This window comes from Pygocentrus nattereri, chromosome 14, assembly GCF_015220715.1.
Source record: "Pygocentrus nattereri isolate fPygNat1 chromosome 14, fPygNat1.pri, whole genome shotgun sequence".
Lineage (NCBI taxonomy): Eukaryota > Metazoa > Chordata > Actinopteri > Characiformes > Serrasalmidae > Pygocentrus > Pygocentrus nattereri.
In genome coordinates this window covers 18699845-18721765 of record NC_051224.1, presented here as the reverse complement: position 1 = coordinate 18721765, position 21921 = coordinate 18699845, and the positions used below count along the sequence as shown (strand labels likewise).

Here is a 21921-nt window from a genome sequence, read left to right as displayed (position 1 = left end):
GAGCCCAAACTCAAAGGCTGACAAAACTCTGCCTAAACACAGCCTGACCAGAACCACATCATTACATTTTTATGTATGTCTGAAAACTGCCCCGAGAATAAAATGCTTCTGACCAAAACTGTGCGGAACAGGCCCACCCATCACCAAAACACAATTACAGCTTTCATTAGAGTACAGATAAATAAAAGATAAAACAATATAAAAGAATCTGATATAATAAAATATTCAGCTGTCTGAAATTAAGTTTCAGTTCTGGTTTAACGAATTTATTCATTAATAAATATAACAGCAGTGTTAAAATGTTTTATGCTATTCATTGTTAATATATTTAATGTATTATTTTACATTAAAATGTTTAAGCATTTATAAACTATGTTTTTTTTCTCAAATATTCCATCTTAACCCATTCATTTTGGACTCACTCGGGAGTGCCCTCTAGCATTTGAGAAACTGTAAGACATTACAGAGTTGTTACTCCTCTTTACAAGTTCTCTGGGATTTAGGTAAAAGTGTAATAAGACAGTGAGGTTTAAAACAAAAAAAGGATGAAATGCAAGTCAAATCTGTTAAAAGTGGTTAAGACATGAAATTTCGTCATGAGAAGGACACTTTAATGAGAACTTACAGTCAAAAACTGACCGAACCTGACTTGAGCAGCTGGGTTTCATCAGGGTTGGCTAAATATTTCAATCTCTAGTGTGAGTCCATGAAAAGTGTGTGTGTGTTAGACCAGGTTTATGCCACATGGTGGGGACCAAAACTTTTTAATACACTTACATTGTGGGGATGTTTTTTCCTTTTGGTCCCCGCAATGTAAATGATTAAATTTTAAGGTGAGTGTAAGGTTAAGATTAAGGATAGGGTTAGGCGAGTGGCAGTTCTGGTTAAGCTTTGGTTAAGTCTCCAGGAAATAAAAGAATGTCTATATAATGGCTCAACAATTCACTGAATCAAGATTGTGTGTGTGTGCATGTACCAGGATTAAGCTATCATGTGTGGACCAAGACCTGTTAATAGACCCATGATGTGGGGACCTTTTATCTTTGTGGTCCCCACAAAGTAAATAATTAAATTTTAATGTGAGAGTCAGGTTAGGGTTAGGTAAGTAGGAGGTCTGGTTAAAGCTTGGGTAAGTCGCCAGGAAATAAAAGGAAGTCTATATAATCACCCAACAATTCACAGAAACAATATTTTGAGTGTGTGTGTGTGTGTGTGTGTGTGTGTGTGTTTAGTTGTGCTCATTATACAGAGAGACGCTTCATGAGTCAGTGTGTGCCAGCCAGCACTGATTCAGTCAAGCAGAACAGCCTATTTTAGTGCATATGCTGTGTGTGCACTACAACTACACTCACTTACACATATGTCGGTGTTACTGTATTTATGAGGACCTACACCTAAACGTACACCTGACATTAAAGGGGAATTCCACTGATTTTTCAAACTTTTTGCATAAGTAACCCCTTAAATGGCCAGGGTCCACAGGTGGGCCCAAAGTTTTATTACACGCTTCTATAACCTAAGAATAGCCCAATCAGTTTACAATGAAGATGTTACAGCTTCCTGTTTAACTGTTTAACATTAATATGTTCATAGCAGAGAGGTACATGTAGGGTGATGCAAGTCAAAATAGCACCTTTTCAAAAGACCTTTTGGATAGTACATAAAATGGCTATATTTTGTGTTGTAGACATTGTGACCCCTGGTTCCTATTACCACCACTCTGAAGACATCTGAGACAGTAAAATCTGTGCTGAAACCAGCATGTGTTCCTGTGAGGATCAGTGAAATGTGCTCACTCTCATAATGTTTTCCCTCCATCAGGATGACACTTGGTCCTCATAAAGCGCTAAAAACAAACCTGCATTAACAATGTGTCTACGCGCACACAGCGCACAGTTATCAGCGTAACTCTGCCTGCAGCTTTGTGACTGATGTGTGTGTGTGTGTGAGTGAAGAGGCTGAGGTAAGGGGGAGCTCTGTCTTCAGAAGTATGGGACCCTCTCTCATAAATAACTGATGGGTTTCTGGGCCCTCACTGTGTGCCTGTGCCTGTACGTGTGTGTGTGTGTGTGTGTGTTTTGCTCTGACACATTTCTGTCATTTCCTTGCAGCCTGAGAACGAAGGGACCGCCGCTAAGAACTCACCACACGCCCAATTAGAACACTCCACTCTGCTGACTGACAAACACAACAACCAATTATACCACAGATCAGAGGCAAAGGCTGCGCCCCCTGCTTGACTCAACAAGCTGAGGGGAGAGGAGAATGAGGGAGAGAGAGAAAAAATGGAAGAATGAAGGAGAGAGAGAAGAAATGGAAGGGAAAGTAAACATTATGAAAGAAAGAAAGAAAGAAAGAAAGAAAGAAAGAAAGAAAGAAAGAAATGAGACACAGAAAAGAAAAAGAAAGTGAGTGAAACCAAAAAGGAGGGAAAAACAAACCAAAAACCGAGAAAAAAGAAAGAAAGAAAGAAAGAAAGAAAGAAAGAAAAAGAAATGAAGGAAGGAGAGAGAAAGAGAAAAAGAGAATGAGGATGAGGGTGAAAGGCAGAAAGAGAAAAAAGAACGAGAGACAGCGAGAGAGAGAAAGGAAAGAAAAAGAAAGATAGAAGGAAGGGATAGTGAACAATAAAAAGGGGTGAAAAAGAAAGAAAAAGAAAGGAAGAAAGGAGGGAGAAAGAAAGGAGGAAGAAAAAAGAGGGAAGATGAAAGGCAGAAAGAAAAAAGAACAATAGAGATAGTGAGCGTGAGAGAGAAAGAGGAAAGAAAAAGAGAAAGAGAAAGAAATGGAAGGGAAAGTAAACATAAAAGGGGAAAAGAAAAAGAAATAAAGAAAAAAAGAGAGAGAGAGAGAGAAACAGACAGAAAAGAAGCAGAAGTAAATGACAGAGTGATGAGAGGCATTTCAGAACAAGTCTCTGTCAGGTAGTTATGGTTTATCCGTCACTGATCACTTAATTAAACAGCAGTTCTATTAAAACCTCAACGCTGTTATTAACCCTTCACCTGCAGGCGCGTCATTCAGTCCTCAGTCTGATTGTAAGCGTCTCTTTGCTGGATGAGGCTTCACCTAAAGCCCTGCTGGAGGCACTGCAGTTGTTTAGACTGTAGGTTTCTACATGAGTTACTGGTGTGACTTTAATACCTGAACACGGTGCTGCTTAATTAAAACACGGCTCCTGAACACGAGCTCCTTCTCCTCCAGATGGCTTGGTGTGTTTTGTTTGGTGTGTATAAATTGCTGACACATTCAGAACACTTGCGGTGTGTCAGGAGGGAACACACCACCCTGGAGGACAGTGATCATATAGCATCATTCGTGCATCCACACATTTATATGAAGGGAATATTCTTTCTGGTGTATTTATGGAAATGTGTGATAGCAACTAGTGACATAATGTATGTAACGTCCCAAATGCATTATATATTTATAAGTAATAATGATGTGTTATATGTGTTGAACCTTAAGTCAGACTACCTTATATTTATTTCATTTGACAATCAATTATCAGAAAACTACACAAAAACTAAAAGTAATATCAGATTTTTAAGAATTTACTCCACTCTTTAGCTTTATTACTGCTTCTGCTCTTTTCAGGAGTCTCACTTTCAGATTCTCCAAAAAATATGCAGGGATGTTTTTTCACACCTTCAAAGGTTCAGCAACAGAAGCTGATTACATTTTCCTGCCTTTTGCATAATGACCTCTGGGATAGGCCTAAGCTCCCCCCATGACCCAGAAGTATAAGTGGCTTAGAAATGTCCAAAAAAAACTTTACCTATATTACTTTCAATGTAATTTTTTCCAGATATCTTTGGGTCCATTCTTCATGAAATTTACACACAATGTAATAGACAACAGGCATTTTCGAATTATGTCTAAAACAAAAGGTTTAGCGACATATATGTGTGTGTGTGTGTGTGTGTGTGTGTGTGTGTGTGTGTGTGTGTATGTACTGAGGCAGAGGAGAGGAGGATTAGCCACCTTTCCTACCTGCTTCTCTCTGCATCATAGACAGCTGCGGCTCATTTGGGGAGCATCAGCAGCATATAGTTCGACTCTCTCCCTGGTGTGTGAGAGAGAGGGAAGGATGTGGGTCTCCTGGCCACATGCAGAGAATTAAAGAGCACAAAACACTCTAAAAGGGACTGTTGAGTAACATTGCGACAGGTCTCAGATTGAGTTGGTTTATTTTGCCTTCAATGTGTAAATAAAGCAGGCTGTGCTCTCGCCGAGTTTCCCAGTCATCAGTGCTTCCCCAGACAGGTGCTACTATATATAAATATATATACATTTTACATTACACACACACACACACACACACACACACACTCACACACACACACACACACACACACACACACACACACACACACACACACACACACAGTACCCCTGAGTCTGCAGGCACTAATTCTCTGACATCACTCCATCACTCTAATTCTCTAATGCTTTACAATGTCAATCAAAAACCACGCAGATGCCTAACAGTAGTTTAAGAGAGTGACAGAGATGGGACAGAGGGGAGGGGGGTTGAAGGGTGAGTGGAGGGGAGGGGGCTGTGTTGTTCTGGAACAGTGAACTGTTCCCTGGGGAGAAAAACCAGCAGCCATCCGTGTTCAATGTCATCCTTATCCTTGTTTAAAGTCTTCAAGCCCTCATCCAGGAGAGAGAGAGAGAGAGACACTCTGTCGCTCTGGTCCACCTCAACACCTCAGGAGTACCCTGTGTCCTCTGAGAGCCTCAGAAATGGCATGAAGACACCTTAACGTGACACAGCTGCAGTGGCAAACAATGACCATTAGAGCTGAGCCTTCAGTTTGGGCCATAAACATCGGAACTCAGGCAAAAAAAAGGCAAGAAAGAAAAACCCACCTCTGTGATAATGCTAATTTTTGATAGCAGCCATATGGGTTTTATGTTAGTATGTTTGTGATAAGCTAACAGAGGTGCACATTACACCTTTTTTGACCATTCTAGATGAAGCATGGACATTTGGAACTTGTAAAAGACATTCCGTATGGTTTATTTGATGCTTTTATCATATATGCAGTAGTTTCACAAGAGTCCTGCTGTACAGCTGACACACTTCTCCAATTTTTGCAATGGATTGGATCTACTATAAATCAAAATATACTTGTCAGTTTCTAATTATGTTTATGGCTAATCCAAAGTATAAGACCTTCTGTCCAGCTCAAGTCCTAGCCAATGGGAGAGGACACTTGGTTGTATCTACTTAAATACTTTGGATAAAAAATATTTGAATACAAGAAGTGTGTTCATGTGACCGTATAAAAAGGCCCAGATGTGAACTCATCACAGTCACACATGTGCAAAAGAACTACTAAGTTTTTTCACAGTTACAAAAACAACAAAAACAAGAGCCATTTTGCCCTTTCAATAATAATCAAACCACCTTGGGAGCCACAAAATTTTGTGTCCATTTTACTATCTTGGCTGCCAATATGTCTGAATATGTCTTGATGTGCGAGTACTGGCAAAAAAATATAAACGAAAATGCAGATTTATTTTGCTCTGCTTTAAGCTTTAGCTCAGCTATGTCCACTTTTCTCTCATCTCTGGCAGGAAACTTTCCCATCAGTTTACTGTAAAAAGTCTCTCAACATTCAAGTCTTTATGAGGCTTAAGTCTTCTTATTTACCAGCTTTGCGTTTGAATTTCTCTGGTCCACCTTCAAAGGTGTCTGAGAAGCCAGAATGCAACTGCTGCACCATTGAAGGTGGAACAGAATAATTCGAACAAGAAGCGGCCAAATGAGAAACTGACTTCAGTTTGATGACTGAAGTCTGTGCACCAATCTTCAGGGTTATCGGGTGAATTAGCTGTTCTACATTAACTTCGGTGTTTAACACCATTTATTGTTAAACTGTTAAATGATCAGCAGAGCTTTATTTTACTGTAAAGAAGGATAATTTTCTTTTCACCTACAAATCTAATTCTGCTGTGGAGCCACAACAGAGTGTTAAAAGAGCCAGATGCAGCTCCGGAGGCCAAAGTTGCAGAATAGACAAATGTGACTGGAGAAGGCCTTTACACAGTTGTGAAACATAGATAGTATGAACAACACAGTAAGCTTTTTTATTGGCATTTTCCATTTCAATATAGCCTGTCTATTTTATTGTAGCCCAAAACTGAGCTTTATTGAATGCTGCTTATATCAGTGCGGTTGAATCACCACCTTCAGATCGATCTATTTTTATACCTCCAGCAATAAGCCATGTAGTGAATGCAGCTGATGAGCCTGTAAGAGGTGTCTCCTGAGTCTGAGACTAGATGCTTTCAGTACAAATACAGTCCGAAGCAGTTTGGGTGGATTAATGGCAATATTAACAGAAGGAGCGGAGGGCCGGTTGCCAGCGCAGCCTGGACCACGTTCAAGGTTTTTAATTACAATTAAATAGAATTCCTGGCACACTATGAGCATCTTTGCTCACACCTTTGTCTTTTCCTCTCTCTATCTCTCACTCCCTCTCTTTCCTCTTCATCAGCTCAGAAGCGGGTTCGGGGTTTGATTGCTGTTGCCTGGGCTGCACGGCAGAAATCCTGGTGGGGAGAAAGGAAGACAGCTGACAGGTCGAGCCGGGAAGAGAGGAAGAGCAGGGGGCTTTTTGAAAAGTCTTTGGCATGGAAAGAAAACTGTTTGAGAAGAAACATATGGAGGGGTGAAGGCAGTGAGCTCAGAAAGAGGATGAAGTGGATAGAAAAAGGATGAATAGCACTGCTGCCAGAGTGTGTGTGTTTGTACGTGAGACTGTGTGTGAGTGAGAGAGACCGGTTAAGAGAATGAGTGAGAGAGAGTGGAGAAAAAGTAGCCAAATGTTAACAAAGTAACATCCTCACAAACAAGCCTGTCTAAATGGAATATGGCCAGTGCACTGGGGCAAAATAAAGATCATTTTAAAGTATGCGAGACAAATTTGGGGCTGTTTTTGAGTGACTTTTCCATAAAATCTTCCTCACCAGTGATATCTCAACTTCACTAGCCGTGTTTAAATACAGCCTGACAACTGGTAATGATCCATCTAATTCAGGGTTGGCAACATGGGGCTCCAGAGCCACATGTGGCTCTTTTATTTTACCTAGAATTAGGTAAAATAGTATTTGTAGGTAAAAATTAAATAATCCTCCTTTACAGTAAAATAAAGCTCTGCTGGTCATTCAATGCACTTTTAACAATAAATAGTCTTGACCCTGAAGGATGGTGTGCAGACTGCTGGTCACCATAGCAACACAGACAACAGTCTCGCCTAGCTAGTAGGTAACGAAAAGACAAAGAGAAAGATATAAGATAAACATGGATCATTTACAGAAGAATGGATTTATCTGCATTCATAATCACTTCAGCTGGCTTGATACATTTCACCTGCAGTGAGACAGTGTCAAACACTAAATAATCACAAAGCTAAAGTCAGTTACTTGTTCAAATTTTGCCATTCCACCTTAAATGGCACAGCTGTTAAATTCTGGCACCTCCGGCACAATTTAAGGTTGAACTGGAAAATATGATAAAGAAGCTGGTGAATGAGAAGCGACTTTGGCCTCATAAAATGGCAAACATTGAGAGTCATTTTACACGAAACTGTTCTACTTTGGAGAAAAGTTTTCCTGTTGGAGATGAGAGAAAAGCAGCAAAAGCTTAAAGCAGAGCAAAGTAAGTCTGTGTTTTTGTGTATTTGAGATGTTTAGCCTTTGCTAGAACTTCAGCACATACTGAGACATATTTACAGCCAAGATGTTAAAATTGACATAAAATGTTGTGGCTCTCAAGGTGGTCTGATTTTTGTTGAAAGGACAAAATGGCTCTTTTTAACATTTGGATTGCCAACCCCCGAACTAATAGCTCAATCAGAAGTGAACATGTCCATGTATACAATTCAATCAGAATACACTAGTAAGTGAAGCCATTCCAAGTATATATATATTTTTTTTTCTGATTAGACGGGGTGGGGAATCCTGTAAATAATACCTTAAAGAAAAGAAGAATAGCCATAACACCTGTATCAGAAAGTTTAAGTACATTCTGCACATGTATTTTGCATCACAACTACAGTTTATAACATTCATCAAAGCGGAAGCAGAAACTGGTCTGCAGAGGAGATAAAGTTTATGTTTCAAACTGAAAACTGAAAAGTCAGCTTAACTTAAACTTATGGGGTAACTTAGAAAAGAGTTTTGCATGAGTTAACTCGACTAGGGACACTAGAGTTCTACCAGTTTATTCAAAACTCATTCAGTTTCCCCACTAGCTGGAACTCGCTGAGTTGTTTTCTCTTTTTTGGCACCCACTTATAGATGGCTGTGGCTTCACTGGGTTCAAACTCACAATGTCACACTAAGTGTTGGGGTAGATGAGAGTTGCAGGACTCAGGAGCCACTAAAGTTCCTCAAACTAAATGTTGTACACAGTATGTTGCACACACACACACACACACACACACACACACACACACACACACACACACACACACACACACACACAAATGTCTGTTGTGATATTTGATATAGGTGTTTGTTCTGAGGAGTTTCAAAGAATGTAAGAGTTTGAAGCTCTGGAGTCTGTCTGGCTACTAAGTTATGAAGTCCATAAAATAAAATAAAAAAAAGAAGTTTTCAGACCATAGACCTAAGAATTTTACAAGGATTATGTTATAAACTAATTAATCCTATTTAAAAAAAAAAAAAAATTAGATAGTACTTTCTACTGGGACGTCCCAAAGATTAACCCCTACATTTTGTGAAAACAATACTTTGTAATTATTTATTTATTTTTTTATTCATTTGAAAGAGAAGTTGATTTTTTTTTATTTATCATGAGTTTTATTTTTTAATAAATAAATAAATAAATATGGTCTCACGTTTCCGCAATACAGTTCGCATTGAACATTGAGAATTGTCACTGCCTGTTTCACATATTTTCTGCAATTAAGTAAACTGCTGTGTTGGAATGAAAGATGAAAGATGTTATGATTTCATGTGCGCACAAATGTACAAACAAAATGTGTTTGCTTGTATTGCTAGTACCTTGTCACACAAACTTTTAATAATTACTTTTCTGGCAGGAAAATAAAAGACAGGGTGTTTGAATTCAGTTCAGGTAAAAAAGCTAAAAATACGAATAAATAAATAAGCACAGAATATAGATCAGCTATCTTTCCTGACTAAAAGAATACTGGGAAAAAAATCTTTAAAACACAAAAAAAAGTCAGGCAGCAGGGATGTAAATCCAAACCTGTTTATTAACAACAAAAGTATGCTTTCTCAGTGATGGGCAAAATCTGTAAAAATTCTTATTTCAGTTCTCAAAAATTCTGCAATTTACTGCACACAGTTTCACCAGCAACTAATTATTCTGATGTAAAGTATATTTACCAGATCGATAACAGTAACAGTTAAAACAAACACAAATAGCTGTGAAACAAAGAGCATTTGTTTTTGTGATTTTACATTCTATTTCAGTAAACCAGCCACTCTATCACTGAGAACAAGAAAAAACAAGTGTGCTTATATTCCCCAACACACACACACACACACACACACACACACACACACACACACACACACACACACACCGCATTCATATTAGACCTCACACTTGTTTTTATTTACATTACTACAGAGCCTCAACAATAGGTCTTATATTATGATATCTGCACACACTGCAGGCCACATATGTCTTATATATGAAAGCACTTATGTGTAATAATAATATAGGTGCGTATTTTAAGTACATATGTGTAAACACAATATGCTTCATATGTATTAAATAAGTTAATATAAGTACCAATTTGCAATAATAATAATAATAACATATTTAAGTATGCCCCATATTTATATGTGTCTATGCATATCACTACATAGTTTTTGTAATATGAACTCTATGTGATATATTTGTGTGTATTAAGAGAGCAACTACAGTGGTAGGAAAAGTTTGCACAACCTTAGTCATATGACATTTTTTTGAAGTGGACATCCGCTACAGAGCACACTGTAATACACAATTACTGTTTGTTTGCTAAATTGAACATATTTGAGGAAAGTTATGGCACATTTTTTATGTGTTCTGCCTAATATATATTTTATTTTATATAAATGTCTATATGTAATAATAGTATGTTGTAAATAGATCCATATGTCTAAGTATAAAAATAATATGGGCTATATGTATTATACATATATACATAATATATATTTGTCGCTGTCCAAAGAAAACAATTATCTCTAAAATGGTAAGTTTACAGGAGAGGGCAAAACATTCTTTACTCTTAATGTAACTTAATGTAAAGATATTTTATTGTAAGCAATTTTAGAGCATTTCTATTGGACCATTCATCATGAAACTTTCACGCGTTCAAAGGAAGCAGAAAACTAAAAATCAACAAAAATGGAGATACATTTTTCCTTTGGACAGCGACGCTATGTATAATAATACACACTATACAATAACAATAGTGAATGGAGTATGTGAATTTTTAAGTAATAAGAATTCTATCCGTGTAATCCTAACCATAACACCAGTAAGCAGAAGGAAGAGTTGTGATTTCTCAGTTTTAAAAAGTAAAACATCCACTGTCCTTATTTTATGAGTGACTGCTCTCATTTTTGTCCTGAAAATGTACGAACACACACACACACACACACACACGCGTCGTTCTGTCTCTCTCCCTCTCTCTCTGTGATCCGAGCAGGCTGTTTAATTAGTGAGGCGGTAACCGCTTTATAAAGATTAGCCGCCTCTCTGAGGGGGTTCGTCTCCAGTGTTTCTGTAAGTGCCTGTGAGACGGCTCTCAGGGGAGACTCCGGCAGACGGAGCTTTACAGCAGCATATGCTCTCCTGTTCCTTGCACGGCTCCTCCTATACATTGGCCGTAAACGCTCGCAGTGGCTGCACTGCTCTTTGTCCTGACTCTGCATTAGTGCTCCTCCATAATACCTCAGCTTTTGGCTGCCTGGCAAGAACAAACACTACAAAAGACCTAAAGCGGCATGAACCAAGGCCTGCAAAGTTTTCACCCAGCAGCAAACAGTGAACGCACACATGGAGACAGGCAACCAGGGCTGCACCCACAGCAACACGCAACCAGGGCTTCACACACAGCAACAGGCAACCAGGACTGCACACACAGCGACACGCAACCAGAGCTGCACACACAGCGACACGCAACCAGGACTTCACACACAGGGACACGCAACCAGGACTGCACCCACAGCAACACGCAACCAGGACTTCACACACAGCAACAGGCAGCCAGGACTGCACACACAGCGACACGCAACCAGAGCTGCACACACAGCGACACGCAACCAGGGCTGCACACACAGCAACAGGCAACCAGGACTGCACACACAGCGACATGCAACCAGGGCTGCACACACAGCAACAGGCAACCAGGACTTCACACACAGCAAGAGGCAACCAGGACTGCACACACAGCGACACGCAACCAGAGCTGACCACACAGCGACACGCAACCAGGGCTGCACACACAGCAACACGCAACCAGGGCTGCACACACAGCGACACGCAACCAGGACTGCACACACAGCAACATGCAACCAGGACTTCACACACAGCAAGAGGCAATCAGGACTGCACACACAGCAACACGCAACCAGGGCTGCACACACAGCAACACGCAACCAGGGCTGCACACACAGCGACACGCAACCAGGACTGCACACACAGCAACAGGCAACCAGGACTTCACACACAGCAACAGGCAACCAGGACTGCACACACAGCGACACGCAACCAGGACTGCACACACAGCAACAGGCAACCAGGACTGCACACACAGCGACACGCAACCAGGACTGCACACACAGCGACACGCAACCAGGACTGCACACACAGCAACAGGCAACCAGGACTGCACACACAGCGACACGCAACCAGGACTTCACACACAGCGACACGCAACAGGACTGCAGAAACAGCAACACGCAACCAGGACTGCACACACAGCAACAGCAACCAGGACTGCACACACAGCGACACGCAACCAGGACTGCACACACAGCGACACGCAACCAGGACTGCACACACAGCAACAGGCAACCAGGACTGCACACACAGCAACAGGCAACTTCTGAAAACAGTTACTCTGATTTAAATACACACTGGACTCACTATGTGCTCATTACCTGTGGTAGCCTTACTGTTATTTTTCTCTTTCTACAGTTATTCATACATTTGTCTGCTTAATGTTATTTTACAGCTGTATATAATGTCCATACAGCCTCAACCCTGCTGCTGTTTACTGCTCATAGATTGTATTGTACTCTAAATAGGGGCCTGGTTGAAAATATGAACTGCATAGTAACACACTGCAGATAGTCTCTGATCAGTGAGAGAAAGAACAGAGTAATGGACACTGTTTCATCAGCTTTGACAAAGACGGGAAAAGCTAAACTAAAAGAGTCACAGACTGAGAAAACTCTTCATCAACATGTTTAGAGGAGCCGAAACTGTGAGTTACATTGCTGAAGAAGACTCAACTAGAGCCAGGAAGAGTATGTGATAGAGAGAGAGAGAGAGAGAGAGAGAGAGAGAGAGAGCGAGAGAGAGAGAGAGAGAGAGAGAGAGAGAAGAGAAGGACAGTGAGATTAAGAGAGAAAGACACAAGAGGACAGAGGCAGCAACAGTTCACAGAAAGAAAGAGACAGAAAGAGAGAGAGGAATTAAGGTAGAAATAAGAAAAGGGAAGAAAAGAAAAGGAGAGGGTGGAGAGCGAGATTAAGAGAGACACACAAAGAGAGGAGAGCGGGTAAGGTGGAGTAAGAAGAGATGAGAAGAGTAAGGTAGAGAGAGAAGAGAACAGAAGAGAAAAACAGAAGGGATGACAGAAAGAAGAGCAGGGCAGAGAAAAAAAGAAGGAACATAAGAAAGAGTGAGAGAGATAGAGGCACAGCAAGGTAGAGAAAGTGAGAAAGAAACAGAATCAGAGGAAAAGGAAAGAAGGAAAGGAAAGAGGAAGAAAGGTGTAACGAGAGAAAGTGTGAGGAATAGCAGAAAAGAAACTGAGGAAAATGATTCAACACAATGTTTAACTTCTCTTCTGCGGCAGTTGCCAAACACTTGCACACTGAAATCATCCTGATTTAACTCGAACAGCCTGTATGTCAAGGTTGTCATAGGTTCAGACTTAGCAGAACACAGGGAGTGTTACACAGTGTAACTCTCAGGGTTAATGAAAACAGCACATACAGCACTGAACCCACTGACTGTGTTCAGTTATTTACCACTTCATTAGAAACCCTCTCCTGTAGCACCACTTTGCTGGTGTCCAGTTAGAGACTGTAGCTCATGTGTTGACGCAGTTTGTGTTCGCCCTTCTAGTCCTTTCTCAGTTGTCAGTTCCTCTACAAGCCTACAAAGTAGGGCTGAGCAATATGACAACATGCATTGTTGTCATTATGAATTATGTCACATTGGGTCACAATAAGGTCTGAGCATATTGTGGATATTGACAGTACTTAAAAAAAACACTGAATAACTGTTTCACTAATGGAGCGCAACTGTTTAACATTAATTGACCCTTATTAGTCCCACAACGGGGAAATTTCACCTCCGAATTTAACCCATCCGTGAAGCGAAACACCACATACACACTAGTGAGCACACACACTAGGGGGTAGTGAGCACACTTGCCCAGAGTGGTGAGCAGCCGTATCCACAGGGCCCGGGGAGCAGTTGGGGGTTAGGTGTCTTGCTCAAGGATACCTTAGTCACATACTGTTGGCTATGGGGCTCGAACTGGCGACCTTCCGGTCACAGGGCCGGTTCTCTAACCTCCAGCCCATAATCAGATTTAGTGCATTGGTTCTTCACTGTCTCTTACAACTTATCAAACCTTAGAACAACTAACCTTAGAACAATGACCGTTTTGGTTGAAAATGAAATGAACTATGGTCTTGGGCTTTTCTTTAAAAAGGTGGTTCTTCAAGAGTTCTTTAGTACAGACTATTGTTCTATATGGGACTATGAACACACAAAAGTAACATTTCATGCTAAAAACGTTCTTTGCATGGTGAAATGATTATTCAGATTGATGGAGAATGTGTTGTTTATGGCTCTATGTAGAACTTGTTTGAAAAAGGTTCTATATAGCACTAAAAAGGTTATTTTATTGCTACAAGCTTGACTTTGTAAAAATAGCAAAACCATTTTTGGTGCTATCTAGAATCTTTCAAAAAGGTTCTATACAGAACAGCACATGCACAGCACATTCTCCATCAAGCTGAAGAACTGTTTCACATGCAAAGAACCCTTTAAGCATCCAAATGTTCCTTGTGTTTATGGTCATAAATAGAACCATTGTCTGTGCTGAAGAACCCTTGAAGAACCATCTTTGTTACGAAAAATCAGAATCCATCGTTCATTTAATTTTCAGCCAAAACAGCCACTGAAAGCTGACTTTTTAAGGGTTCTTTAGTGAAGACAATGGTTCTATATAGAACAGGTTCGATCCAGAGGGCCGACAGTCCATGCCGTGGATAGGGCTGCCCACCGCTCCGGGCAAGTGTGTGCTCACTGCCCCCTAGTGTGTGTGTTCACTAGTGTGTATGTGGTGTTTCACTTCACGGATGGGTTAAATGCAGAGGTGGAATTTCCCCGTTTGTGGGATCAAAAAAGTATCACTTAACTTAATTTAAACACTGTGAAGTTTTCTTCAGACTGATGAAGAATATGTTGTATATGGTTTTATATAGAACCCTTTTGAAAAGGCGTCTGTATAGCACCAAAATGGTTCTTATTACAAGCTTAACACTGTAACAACAGAAGAACCTTTTGTTCTTGTTAGAACCACACACACAAACACACACACACACACACACACACACACACACACACACACACACACACACACACATATTTTCCATCAATCAGAGTAGAATTTTACCATGCAAATTAAATATGCAAATGTTCCTTTTAAGTGATCATGGCCTTAAATTGAACCATTGACTGTATTAAAGAACTCTTGAAGAAACATCTTTTTTAAGAAGACAATAGCAGAACTCTTTTTTCTATTTTTAGTCATGTACAACATGGTCTCCATCAATCTGAAGAACCGTTTCACCATGGAAAGACCCCTTTAAGCATGCAAATTGTCCTTTTGTGTGTTCCTGGTTCAATGTAGAACTATTTTCTATACTAAAGAACTTTATAAAAATCAGAGACCATCTTTTATTTAATTTTCAGTCAAAATGACTATTAAAAATGGCTGTTCAAGGGTTCTTTAGTAAAGACATGGGTTCTGTAAAAAACCATGAACACTGTGAAAAACCATGAACACTGTAAAATGTTCTTCAAATTTATAGGGAATGTGTCATTTTTAAAAGGGTTCTATGTAGCACCAAAAAGTGTTCAGTGTGCTTTTGTTGCAAGCTTGACATTGTAACAATAGCAGAACTATTTCTGGTGTTACATAGAACCTTTCCAATTTTTTATTGATATATAACCATGTAGAACATATTCCCCATCAATCTGAAGAACTATGCAAAGAACTATTTAAGCATGAAAATTGTCCTTTTGGGTTTACGGTCCTCTATAGATCCATTGTCTGTACTAAATCTCCCTTGAAGAACCATCTTTTTTAACAATCTCTTGAATACACATGTTTCTGACACTGAAACCTGTCTGTTTTGTCTGTAAGATGTAATGAAGGGTGGTACTCTGACTGTTTCTGATAAACAGTGCTGAATGACTGTTTACAGTCCTGAGTCCATGCTTACAGTTTTATTGGAGCCCAGCTGGACTTATATAAACACTGTAGGTGTCAATGCTGGAGAGTTTTTTTTTTTTTTGCTCTACATGCCTTCCTGGAGAAAAGTGACTTTCTCAATCGACTGGACTCGACCTGTGAAGTTTGAGGGAAAAGATGCGTGTTTGTTTGTTTCTTTATTCCTCTCAACCCACCTCCCTTCCATCCTCTCTAACCATCTTCTCTTCCTCCACATGCTTTTAATGGCCACCCGGCGTTTGGGGCAGTGACACTGTCTTTGTGGAAGTCAGACAGTTTTTCTCAGAGAAGCTAACCCTTCGGTAATTGTGTTTATCTGACTGAAACTCGGCCCGTCTAGCCAGGGAAAGTGAACGTGCGAGTGTATGATGGAGATTGCTGACCTCCAGGCCACACGGTGACCCTTCTTGTGTTATTTATTTATTTATTTGGTCTTTTTTTTGAGTTTCAGAAGACACTAGACTGAGTATAACGTGTAGCAGGCCTTACCTGCTTTCATACGCATGCACACACACGACCACACTGGGTTATTTTAGCTGCGCAGTAGCTGGGTAACGTGTTGAGCTTTTTATAGGTCATCCGTTAAAAGTGTGCAGGCTTGTAGGCTCTGCCTTCTGACCCACTGCTTTTATTCACACCAAAAATAGATAAATACTGCGACCATGGTCAAAATGTTCAGATTAGAAAAGCAACCAGTGATGCATTTACAACCTTTGTGGTACCTGAACATCCTACACTTCCTAGTTCTGTAGTTTCTATCACTGTTTTAGCAGTGAAGGGCTAAATGCGTGAGAACCAGAAGACCAGAAAAAGCAACACTGACCTGCAGTACTGCCCTCAGCTTTGACCACTTTGGTCTGAAACTGACAGATTGAGTTCCAAAAGCTGCTGAGATTCCTGCCAGAGTTGCAGCACTTTGTGCCCATGAGAATGTGAGCAGAGTAAAGGAGACGATCATCACTGAGTAGCAGCATTTAGTCTAACTGGTAAATAACTACATAGAAAACAACAGAAAATGAGCTCTTATTGAAAACCTCTTAGGGCCCATACGCTGGCCCTCACTGTAGTACCACATCTTCACTTTTGTTGTTATTGAAGAATTCTTTGACATCACAGAACAAAGGACCATTCAGATGATGCCTTTTCAAACTCTCATAAGCACAATACTTTTCACTATTGTCCACTGAGCAACTTGCAGTGCCACTGAAATGCTCTAGCCTTCAAATTTAACCCCTCTCACAACAGCCAAAACATGAATTTCTTCCTGTTTTGGGGGTCTTTCATGCAGTGTGCATATTTGCTTGAAAAAATATTGATATAATGCATGATGAAAATGAAATGGGTATAACTGATGAAATGAATAAAAAAGTATATTTTATTGCATTATTTTGTTTTCATAATTGTTCTCACTCCTGCTCTTTCACCCCTCATTGCTTGCTAGCAACACACAGAGTGTGTTTACATACACTCAATAATCTGATCATACTCGGATTTCTGCTGTTATCTGATTATTCAAATGATCATGTGAACAGAATACTTTGTTTTATTAGATTGGAGTAAGGTCTAGAAATCTGATGAAGAGAGCTGGATTTTAGCTCAGTAATCAGATTTCTCAGTGCATGTGAACTCTTACTCTGATTTCTTTCAGATTTCGCAGTCTGCACATGTGCAGAAACAGGTGGTGGTACCAGAAATAAGCGAGTGGTGTTGCTGCGAGATGCAGCAAAACACTTTTGGAGCGACGCTGAAGCCAAATATATGCTTGACGAAATGAAGGATTTAAATATTCCTCATCTTCTAGATGATGTATATTCATATTTTTAGCCGAAGAAAAAGCTGCGGAATGGAGTCTGAGTTTACATTACGTTTACATCATGTCTTTTTCTGGCCAGTTGAACAGTTGTTGCCTGACTCATGCAGACCTGGAGTTTCCCCATTATCTGATTACTCAAATGCATGTAAACAAGTTGATCAGATCACTGACAAAATCTGATTTTCTGCAGTTATCAGATTATTAAGTGCATGTAAACACACTCACAGAGAGCCAACAGTGCCCTATTTGATCTGATAACAGAGTTATGGGGAAAGATGTTTTATTATTTATATTAATTATAAATATACTGGTCATTAAGGGGCGCTGTGAAAGAGGCTACACTGCAGGTTTGAGTTAAAACTATCAAGTTTTCTTCAGAACGTCCAGAGCTGACTAATCAACATGGATGACGTCTTCTCTTTAGTCTGTCATCCAAACTGGAGGAAGAGATTTTGAACAGTAGGAGCTGTACAGCACTCCCAAATTTGGAAAGGGTTTTGAGTTATTATTATGTTATTATTAGTATAATTATTGTTGGTATTATTTTTTTCTGTATGTTATTTCCTAAATGTTCTAAATGCTCTACAGTTTATCCCCTTGTAAGTCAAATGCTCAGAACTGCACCCCTGCATCTTTCTTCTTTATAAGTGTGAGATGCATCACCTGTTTAAAAAGGCGTTAATACCCCCTAATAATTCTTTATAAATACTTTTTTGAAATTATAACCAGTCTATATTATAATTAGATTAAAAATAGTGATAAATATATGAATCTTGATTTATATATATATATATATATATATATATATATATATATATATATATATATATATATATATATATATATATATATATATATATATATTGATCATCTTCTACCACTTCACTCCTACAGACACATTCATCTCTGTAAAATATTAGAAAGCTTCAATAAGTGGAAGGTACAGTAATAAATATACAGTCATAGTATTTTAGATTACTGTAGTGATCACTGAGCTTCAATATCCTCATTAAAACAATTATTTCATATAGGCCCCCATTTAATGATATGGGCTGTATTATTATTATTAAAATTAATATTATTAGAGCTCTACTCTCTTTGAGAACTGGGGGAATCCCTTAAGACATCACTTATGCAGAGAGTAGTGTTATTACACTGAGTTGCTCATATTAACTAACTATATTAAATGATGAATAACTGTCTTGTTTCTGTGCAGCTGTTTCTCTCTCATGTTATTTTCATAGCGCTCAGATGGAGGAGTGGGATGCAGTTAGACTGAAACGTGGAGAGAAAAGCCTGTGCTGACAGTGTGGCGACGCTCCTAATGATGATTTAATAATAATAAAGGCACTCCAGGCTGTACATATGCCAAAACCCTCGGAGCACAGGAGCGAAAAATCCAAACCCCAGGAATACTGGCTGAGTACGGAGGCTGATGGAGAGCGAGACTCGTCAAGCTCATCACACACATACACACATACACACACACACATATATACAAACGCACACCTGTACAGAAACTGGATACGGCTTTAAGCAGAAACCCATTTGGACCCTTTTCTACTCTGCGCTGGTGAGAATCAGAGCTACACTCCACTCCACTTCTCTCTGTGTGAGCATCTGCTGTCTACAGCACTCAGCAGCAACAGAGCAGAGAAAAGAAAAAAAGAAAAAAGCGTCACAGACTGGAGCGCATGTACGAGAAAAGGCTATGATTGCTAATGAAATAAAGAGAAACTCTCGGGGGGGTGGAGAATAAGAGCGAGAGAGAGAGAGAGATACAGAGAGAAAGTAAGGAAAAATCAGAAAAGAGAGAGGGATAGACAACAAATGAGAGAGAAGAGAGATAAAAAGAGAGAATGTGAAAGAAAGAAGGAAGGAAGAATGAAAGAAGCAGTATCATAGAGAGAAAAAGGAGGAAAACCGAAGTAGACAGAAAGAAAAAGACAAAACAGAAGATATAGAAGAGAAAGAGGAACAATGTGAAAGAAAGAAAGAATAAAAGAAAGAAAGAAAGAAAGGATGCAAACATAAGACTAGAAAGGAAAAGAACAAAACAGATGAGAAGAAAAAGAGAGAAGGAAAGAAGGCAAGAACCTCAGAGAAAGAGAGACCAGAAAGCAGGATATAAGAAAAGGGGAATACAAACAGTAATACAGAGAAAGAAAAAAAGAGAGAGAAATTTGAGAAAGAATGAAAGAAAGAATTTTGAAGAAAGAGATAAAAGAAGAAAAAAAAGACAAAAGATAAATAGGACACAAACGTAAGAGTTAGAGAGAAAGGAAAAGAAAGAAAACGAGAGAAAAAAGAAAACCTCAGAGAAAGAGAGACAAAAAAGAAGGAAAGAAGGATGAAAGACAGAGAACGCAAACAGTAATATGGAGAAAGAAAGAGTCAAAATTAAGAACGAATGAAAGAAAGAAAAGAAGAAAGAACATTAGAGAAAGAAAGACGGAGGAATACAGGGATCACACTGACTGCTGCAGCTGAACCCGTGTGTGAAGCTCAAACCGACCAGTAGAACTTTTTTCTCTCAGCCCAAACTAAAAGCCTCTGATCTGGACACACGCTGGGTCAGCCTCACCTGCCCATTCTTGCACAAATCGGCCCACATGCTGGTGCCGTCGCCACCCCTCATCAGGACGTGATAGATAAAGAAGTAGGTGCCCGGCACGCTGCAAATGAACTTCCCAGAGACGCCGTCATAGTTGTTGCCTAGGTTGGTGACCACGTCGTCGAACTTGAGGATCTCGTAGCCCTCGTGAGGGTTTTTAAGTCCGGCATAAAAGGCCACTCGTGGCTGCGTGTTGTAGGTGACCGTACTGATAGCTCCATTGCTTCCTGACCCCATGACGCTCCGACTCCGGTCCCCTCGGTCCCCCGGGGGCCCCATCGGACCCGGGGGGCCTGGCTCTCCGGGAGGTCCTGGAGGTCCCGGAGGTCCCGGTTTGCCCGGGCGTCCCGGCTTTCCCTGCGGCCCCTGGACGAGCGTGGAGGGTGGGAGCAGGTTGGTGCTACTGTGGTCGGCCGCCAGCGCCTCGGCCTCGGCCTGAGCGGAGGAAGACGACCCGGTGCTGGCAGTTCCCGTGGCGACGGCGGTGCCCCCTTTGCTCAGGTAAGGGTCGCACACCATGCGGCACGTGCCCAGCATCTCATAGTGGCCGCTGCTGCTGCCATCAGCACCTACGGAGCTGACCAGCACTGGGATGAGCACCACCAGCACCAGGACCAGCATGACCCCGACAGCAGCCGCCACCAGGGTCTTCCTGCCCAGGCTGAGGCGCGGCAGCGGCTGGGCGGCCAGGGTGGGTCTGCCGGGGGCCGAAATTTTGGCTGCTGGATGGGGCAGGGTGGTCTGAAGTCTGAGAGGCAGTCCAGGTGAGTGTACGGTGGGTGGATGACCAGGGAAAAAACTCTTAAGTTCCTTGCTGGATGGACTACAGAAGGAATCTGAATGAAAAAGACAGTCTGGATGGGAGACAGATGGGAAGGACTCCTCGCTGGACAACTGCTGCAGAAAGACAGTCTTGGAAGATGGCTTGACAGTCAGAAGCTCGAGGATCCTTGCTGGACAACTGCTGGAGAAGGAGATAAAGAAAAATACAGGTGCATGCTGGATAGAGTGAATGGATTGAAGGACTGAAAAAGAAAAACTCTAAAAATCCCTACTGAACGGTTCCTGGAGGGATGGAGAAGACGAGTGAAGTGAAGAAGCTCTAGGTTCCCGAGAAGTGTGTTGAGGAGTGTGTGAGGGGGAGAGCGACACGCACACACACAAGCGCACTCGCTTCAGCGCTCTCCAGCGCTCTCTCTCTCTCTCTCTCTCTCTCTCTCTCTCTAGGTCTCTCTCTCTCGTTTTCTTGCGCCCTGCTCCTGGCTGGCTCGGTTTTTGCTGGACTGGAGAAGAGACTGAAGTCTTGCGCGCCTCCTACATCCCCGCCCACACACCAACACGCCCCTAAAATAAAGTCAGTCCCAGCGTGGGGTATAGAGAGAGGGAGAGAGGGGGAGAGTGAGGTGCAGTTGCATATAGCTCTGCTGTGGGGGAAGAGAGTGGCTGAGAGAGAGAGAAGGAGAGAGAGAGAAGGAGAGAGAGAGAGAGAGGCTGGGTCTGTTTGCAGAGGCGGATTCTCAGATTGAGCGATTCATACTGACCCTCCCTCTCTCCCTCTCTCTCTTTCTCCTCTCTCTTTTGCTCTTTCACTCACTCTCATGCTCCTTCACTCGCGCCGTCCTCTCTTCGCTCCTCTGTTACAGCGCTACAGCCAGAGAACCGAGGAGAGCAGAGAGAACGAGGAGCACAGAGGATGGAGAACGAGGAGGAGAACAAGGAAAGGAGACAAGATG

The 21921-nt window shown here is 41.0% G+C and overlaps 1 protein-coding gene across 2 annotated transcripts in view; it reads right to left on the bottom strand.

Moving 5' to 3' along the window:
- The window catches only part of LOC108427405 (C1q-related factor), a 58712-nt gene extending 37483 nt beyond the window's left edge, over positions 1–21229 (bottom strand). The window contains exons 1-2 of one of the 2 annotated variants that reach the window (XM_037544920.1): positions 20159–20952; positions 6158–6564 (exon numbers count right to left, since the gene is read on the bottom strand). In XM_037544920.1, coding sequence (XP_037400817.1) covers positions 6511–6564; positions 20159–20809 — 705 coding nt within the window. In that variant the 5' untranslated portion in view covers positions 20810–20952 and the 3' untranslated portion in view covers positions 6158–6510. Of the gene's footprint in view, positions 1–6157; positions 6565–20158 lie in introns of those variants that run through there. The other variant, XM_017697504.2, reaches the window with a different exon arrangement.
- Positions 21230–21921: the final 692 nt, after the last annotated feature.